The sequence below is a fragment of the Penaeus monodon genome, chromosome 1 (genome assembly GCF_015228065.2).
Source record: "Penaeus monodon isolate SGIC_2016 chromosome 1, NSTDA_Pmon_1, whole genome shotgun sequence".
Taxonomy (NCBI): Eukaryota; Metazoa; Arthropoda; class Malacostraca; order Decapoda; family Penaeidae; genus Penaeus; species Penaeus monodon.
In genome coordinates, this window is record NC_051386.1 from 2,165,309 (window position 1) to 2,172,808 (window position 7,500).

The 7,500-nt window shown below is 31.3% G+C and overlaps 1 protein-coding gene across 1 annotated transcript in view; it reads right to left on the bottom strand.

The window, feature by feature from the left end:
• LOC119575013 overlaps nt 1–7,500 on the bottom strand; it is a 29,489-nt gene that overhangs the window by 5,211 nt on the left and 16,778 nt on the right. Inside the window, exons 12-15 of the mRNA XM_037922373.1 lie at nt 4,709–4,980; nt 3,703–3,867; nt 3,480–3,532; nt 1–112 (exon numbers count right to left, since the gene is read on the bottom strand). The exon at nt 1–112 is cut by the window's left edge and continues 8 nt beyond it. Of these exons, the coding sequence (XP_037778301.1) occupies nt 1–112; nt 3,480–3,532; nt 3,703–3,867; nt 4,709–4,980 (602 nt within the window). The remainder of the gene's footprint in view (nt 113–3,479; nt 3,533–3,702; nt 3,868–4,708; nt 4,981–7,500) is intronic.

Below are 7,500 nucleotides of genomic sequence, written 5' to 3' on the forward strand. Positions count from 1 at the left end.
ATGACCCGACCATGTACAGCGCAGTGGGTGTACAGAGGGGGGGTGAACTCATTACAAAATTCTTCACAAACTGAGAACACAGTAAGTGCACCAGATGAGTCATGCATCAGTGCTGGTGATCATGTTAGTCACAGAGAGCATGCAACACACTGGGGCAACACGCGCCACCCTCATGCACCACACACCAACACCAATACAAGTTACTCAAACAAAAAAATCAAAATGAAAAAAAGGTAAATGAAAGATTTTTTTTCATATAAGATAAACCCAACTGTGTAAGAGCTCTTTGTGAATGTTAAAAAGACAAGGAATCAATGATGATGAATATATCACAAAAATTAAAATTACAAACTTTTAACTCAAAAGCTGGAATTTCTGTATGCTTTTTCAAAGGCAAACACTATTTGTATGTAATACTCTTTGTGAAATTTCTTAATCTACATTTCATCCATCTTCTTTTTTTCAATAAATTAGACAATCTTTAAAACCAGTTATTCTGAATGCCTAGAAGAAAACTGCTTTTTTGATCTGCAGTCTATGTAAAATACCTACCATAAAGCAAATCTTCGTTAGTTTATAAATATTTCTATAAACTTATTAAAACTACCATTTGTAAAGAATTACATTTAAAGTAACATTCTTAAAACTAAGTAAGTTTCTGAACTATCTAATACTTCTCAATTTAAAAACATATAAAAAACTTTTTTATTTAAAAACAATAATCCGTACTTTAAATTTCATTTATTCCAAGTCAAATTCTCCATTTTTTTCAAAGAACTCTATAGATTGGGATTATCTTGAGTCATAAAAGTGGTCAAAGTAAAATCAGAAGCAAAAAATCATACTCCAAAAAAAATTTAAAAAAAAAATTTGAGAAAATATACTTTTAAAAATAAAAACAATAATAAAAAAAAACTCATCTTATTAAATGAATTCAAATTGTAATGACATACTTTTTAAAAACGGGAAACTAAACTAATAAAAACACCAAATTGTTTAACAAAACAAAACAAAAAAAAAAAAATTAAGTATGAAAAAAAAATTTTCTTGGTCTGTTTGTTATTCAATATTTTAAAACCCCCGGAAAATAGCCCTGATATTAATTTGCACTTGGGAAAAGAAGAAAAGGAAAAAGGAGGGGGGGGGGTTTTTGGTGGGGGGGGGAGAGGTTTTTGCATGGGGAAAGAGTGGGAGGAATGAAAGAAGGGAATTTTGGAGGAACCCTTTTTCCCCCGGGAAAAAACCCAGGGGGGGAAAAAGGAAGGGGGAAGAAGAGAGAGAGGGGAGGGGAAAGGGAGAAGAGAAAGGGAGAGAAGAAAGAAGGGAAGAGAAGGGGAAAGAGGGAGAGAAGAGAAAAAGAAAAAGAGAAGAGAGGAAGGGGGAGAGAGAGAGGGGAAGAGAGAGAAGAGAGAGAGAGAGAGAGAGAGAAAGAGAGAGAGAAAAGAGAGAGAGAAGAGAGAAGGAAGAAAAAAGGGGGGGAAAAGAGAGAGAGAAAAAGAGAGAGGGGAAAAAGGGGAAAAAAGGAGAGAAAAAAAAAAAGAGAGGGAAGAAAAGAGAAAGAGACACAGAGAGAGAGAGGGAGAGAGAGAAAGGAAAAGGAAGAGGGAGAAAAAAGAGAGGAGAAAGAGGAAGAAAGGGAGGAGAGGAAAAAGGAGGGGGAGAGAAAAGGAGAGAGAGAGAAGAGAGAAGAGAGAAGAGAGAGAGAGAGAAGACAGAGAGAGAGAAAAACAGAGAGAGAGAAACAGAGAGAGAGGGAAAAACAGAAAAAAAAGGGAAAAGAAAAGAGAGAGAGGGAAGAAGAGAGAGAGAAGGAGAGAGAGAGAAAGGAGAGAGAAGGACCAGAAGAAAAAGGGGGGAGGAGAAGAAAATGAGGAAAGTATTAGCAAAAGGGTGGGGGGGGGTGGGGGGGGTTTGGTGGGGTTTTGGTGGGGGGCTTGGGGGGGGGGGGGGTTTGGGGGGGGGGGGGGGGGGTGGGGGGGGGCGGGGGGGGAAGGGGGGGGGGGGGGGGTGTGGTTGTTGTTGTTGTTGTTTTTGTGTGTGTGGTTGGTGTGTGGGGGTGTGGTGTGTGTTGTTGTGTGTGTTTGGTTTTGTGTTTTGTGTGTGTGTGTGGTTGTGTGGGTGTGGGGGTTTGGTGTGTGTGTGGGTTGTGTGTGTGGTGTGGTGTGTGGGGGTGTTTAAAAGGGTGTTTTGTGTGGGTGTTGTGTGTGAGGTGTGTGTGTGTGGTGTGTGTGTGTGTGGGGTGTTGTGGTGTGTGTTGTGTGTGTTGGTGGTGTGTGGTTTGTTGGGGGGGGTGGGTGTAGGTGGTGTGTGTGTGTGTGTGGTGTGTGTGGTAGGTGGTGGTGTTTTGTGGTGTGTGTGTGTGTGTGTTTTTAGGTGGTGTGTGGTGTGTAGGTGTGTGTGTGTGTGTAGGTGGGTGTGTGTAGGTGTGTGTGTGTAGGTGGTGGTGTGTGTGTAGGTGGTGTGTGTGTGTGGGGAGTGTGTGTGTGTGTGTGTGTGGGTGTGGGTGTGTGTGTGTGTTGTGTGTGTGTGTGTTGTTGTGTGTGGGTGGTGTGTGTGGTGTGTTGTGTGTATGTATGTATGTATGTATTTGTATTATGTAGTAGTATGATGTATGTATGTATGTGTGTGTGTGCACAATTGAAGGCACACAAGCATTATTTTTTGTCCAGCAATTTTTCTACTGTTTCAAGTTACTTTACTGAAAAAGGAAATGACAAACTCATTTGTCACTGAAAATTAAAAAAAAAAAATCCTTTTCTTTTCTTCTTGAACATTATGTTATCAATTTCCTCTTATGAATCTACTTCTCCTCACATTTCTTTAAAGTAAAACTAATGCTATGAACAAAATTGATATATATTCTCTAAATCACATTTCCTTCTTCTAAATTCTTGATGAATACATCACATTATACAAGCAATTTCAAAATTCAGTCTATGGATACAATTCTCATTCTCTTCTGAAACTACTGAGTGAATAAACACATTTCCTCATCTGCAAAATCAATGCACAAAGGCATTAAGTTGATCAAAAAGAATGTTATCAAGTTAGTAAGGATGAATAGGAAAGCCTTTTCTCCTTGTAAGCAATGCACATCTGTACCCCATAAAGCCATCAAAATACTAAGCTTTGTAAGGTTACTCAAAAAAGGGGAGAAGCAGTAAAAACGTGTTAGCGTGTGTGGTGTGTGGTGTGTTGGGGTGGGTGTGTGGTGTGGTGTGTGTGTGTGTTTGTGTGTGTGTGTGTGGTGGGTTTGTGTGGTGTGTGTGTGTGTTGTGGTGTGTGGTGGCGGGGGTGTGGTGTTGTGCGTGGGTTTGGGTGTGGGTCGTGTGTGGGTGCGGGGTGTGGGTGTTGTTGTGGTTGCATTTTTCGTGCTATGAAGGGGCTATGTGTGTGAATTGGGGATGTGTGTTTTTTTGTTGTGTAGTGTGTGCCCCTTATCAAAAAAAATTAAATAATAACATCCCTCTTGGATTTACTAGTTATTGGCCAATCATTGAGAATTGGAACAGTCACAAACCATCTGCTTCCACTGCAAAAGTATGTCACTTCACATACTAATATGATCCCCTATAATCCTCAACAGCCTATCATTCTAAGCAGTCTCATTTACTAGCCAAGCCATCAGGATTTTCCTCTGCTTCGTTTCATATCCTTCCCCCTTCTAAAGTCCTTTAATCAACCACAATTCCTCTCTCTTGCTATCTCCTTTGGTGCATCCGATCACTGACCCGATTATACTGGTGGTGGGCCTTTCCTTGCCCCCGCTGGATCGTCCTGTCTTCGTAACGGGTTCCCCCCTGCGAGGCCATTGGACGATTTAGTGTATTATTGGCAGTTGGAGAGTTAGCACGCACCCCCCCCCGGCTTTAAGGCACTACACTTTTGCTTAAAAAGTCCTGCTCCTTCAAGCCCCCTTCCCTTTTTATAAAGGCCCCTCTTTTTTAAAATTCTTGGTGTCCCCACATTTTTGAAAAAAAAACCAGGCACCTGTTTAGGGCATTTTCAATCATGGAAAGGGGTTAAGATACACAGATACTATAAAAAAAAAAAAAAAAATACATTAAAAGCTCCTCTACATTTTGTCTAAATTTGGGAATATAACCCCTCTTTACAAAAAAAATCTTAATACCATAATGAAAAACCCTTTATTACATATTACAAATTTTACATACAGACAAACATAAAAAGCCATCATTACCACAAAAACCACAACACATTAAAACGCTTTTTTCCCTTCTAAAAATTTTCTCTATTTTTTTTCTTTGTTTTCTATGCAACAATCCCACCAAAAAAAATTATAAAAAAAAAAAATTATTAAAAAACAAAAAAAAATTAAAATAAAAAAAATTAAAAAAAAATAAAAATAAAAAAAAAAAAAACCCCCCTTAAAATTAAAACAAAAAATCCCAAAAAAAAAAATTTAAAAAAAAAAAAACCAATTAAAAACAAAAAAAAGATTTTTAATTATTCTTGGTAAAAACCTTCTATAATTTGTATGGGTTTTATGGTTTTTAAAACAAAATTTTTAATATTTTAAAATAAAAAGGGGTTTAAGCTTTAAAAACACCCGGTGAAAATGAAAAAAAAGAGGGTGATAGCAAAAATGATAAGTGTTCATGGTGACAGTGATGATACAGTAGAGATACTAACAAATTAATCACAGGTTAATATAGAGCTAAAATAAAACTTGTAAGCAAGTACTTACAAAGAAAAAACCATCTCACCTATCAGTTCTTTGTTCCTCTGATCTATGGCCAAGTTGCGGAGGGCTGTGGCCACCGCACACACCACCCGATCTACTTCCATCCTAAGAAGTTCTACTAGTATGGGTAATCCTTTTTCTTTTCTGACTGCAGCTCTTACATCTATACTCGGCTGCCAATAGCACGCAGCCAGGTTCTGCAGAGCTCCAGCAGCTGCCTCTAGGGTCTCAGGATTACTACAGTCGGAGAGAAGCGCTAGGTACGAACTCACCACCTAGTTGTGAGAGGAGGCAAGGAAAAAAGTATATTAATAGCTGGCTGACAATGGGGATTTTAAAAGGAGATTAAAGTGTTTTTATCATAGGCTCTCTTTTTTTTTAACTTACCCCCCCGCAAAAAAAAAATATATATATATCATTATTATATATATATATAATAAAATATATATATAATATATATATTTTATATATATTTATATTAAATTAATATTATATATATTTTATATTATATATATTTATATATATATTTTATAAATACATATATTTAAATAATATAAAAATAATATATAATAATTACATATATATTTTAAATATATATATCTAATATATAATAAATATATATATATAATTTTCATTTTAAAATATTATATATAATATATACATATATTTAAAACAAAAATAAATATTAAATAATTTAAAAAATTATTATAATATTATATATTACATTATATTATAATTTATTATAAATTTTTTTTTTATTTAAAAATTAATATTTATTTATATATATAAAATTAATATATTTTATTATACATTATATATTTATATTATACATTTAATTATATTTTTTTTATTAATTATTATATATATATATAATATATAATATTTATATATAATACTTTTTTTATTTTTTAATATTATATAATTAAAATATTAATATATATATATATATAATAAAAATATATATTAATAATTTAAAATTTTTTATATTTTTAAATATATTTAAAATATATATTATATAAATAAAATATATAATAAATAAATAATATATATAAAATTTTAAAACATATAATATAATAATATATATATAATATTATATAATATATATAACTATTAATACATATAATAATAATTATACATAATATTTTAAATATTATATACATATTATATACTATATATATACTATTATATACATTTTTTATATAATATATATATTTAAAATTATATATATATAATATTATATATATATATATTTTATAAAATATAATTATTTTTTAAACATATATATATATAATTTTTATAATATATATATATATATTAATATTATATATTATTAAAAATATATTTTATTTTAAAAATATTAATATATTTTCAAATTTAATAATTTTAAAAAAAAAAATTAATTATTATAATAATATAATATTAAATATTAAAAAAATATTAATATACCAATTTTACTTAATACTAATTAATTATTAAAAAAATTATAAAATATTTTTAAAATTATTATATATTTTAAAAAAATCAAAAAAAATTATATTTTAACTTAAAATTAAAAAATTTTTTTAAAAAAAAAATATTTAATATTTCAAAAAAAAATTTTGGGAAAGATTTGTAAAAAAAAAAAAAATACTTTTTAAATAAAAATTTAAATTAAAAATTTTTAAAATTTAAAATTCATAAAATTAATTAAAAAAAAAATCAAATTTAAAAAAAAATAAGGGTTTTCTTTTTTGGGTTTTTCTCTTTTTTTCAAAAACAAAAAAAGCTAAAAAGAAAATTTCAAAAAACCCTTTTAAAAAAAAGAAAAATTAAAAAAAAAAAAAGAAATTAAAAAAAAAAAAAAGAGGAAAAAAAAAGTTTTAAAAAAGAGAAAAAAAAAATTGGGGAAAAAAGGAATTTTTCAAAATTTTTGAAAGGGAAAAAATTTGAAAAAGAAGAAAAAAAAAAAAAAAAAAATAAAAGAAAGAAAGTTTGGGAAAAAGGGGGGTAAACCATTTTTTTGGTTTTGGATTTTTTTTTGGTTTTATTTAATATTTTCAGGATGAGTGAGGGGGGGTTGTGATTTAGAATGAATAAAAAAGAAAAAAAAAAAAAGGGGAAAAAGAGGAGAAAAAGGGGAAAAAAAAAAAAAAGGGGAAAAATGGAGGGGGGAAGGAGGGGGGAGGGAAAGGGGGGGGGGGGGGGGGAGGGGGGGAAAGGGGGGGGAGAGGGGGAAAAAAAAAGAAAAGGAGGGGAAAGGGAAGGAAGGGAAAAGAAAAAGGGAGGGAAGGGAAAAAAGAAAGAAGGAGGAAAATGGAAATTTTTGGAGTGATGGGGGTATGGTGGTTTAAACCCCGATTTAAAAAGTGACATAATTTTTGGGGGAGTGATGGTTAAAAAAAGTATGGGGAGTAGGGGTATAGTGGTTTTTTAAAAAAAAAAAATTTTTAATTTGTTTTAAATTTTTTTTTTTTTTTTAATTCTTTTTTTGGTTGGTTGTTTTCAAGGGGGAAAATCCAAACCCTTTGTTTTTGGGGGAGGAAAAAGAGGAGAAAAAAAAAAAAAAAAAAAATTTTATGACATATTTAAAAATTTAATTAGAATTTTGGTTGGGTGTAAGACCAGGACAAAGTAGGATGCAACCCCCAAAACCCCCGGGTCAGGTTTTAAGGGAGTTTAAAAAGGGGGGATTTATCAAATAAAAAAGGCCCAAAAAAAAAAGCCCAATTTAGGCCGTGGTGGGGGGTTTTTCGGGTTTTGGTCCTTTTTTTTTTCCTTTTAAAAAAAAATTTCTTTCACAGTTTGTATTTTTTTTC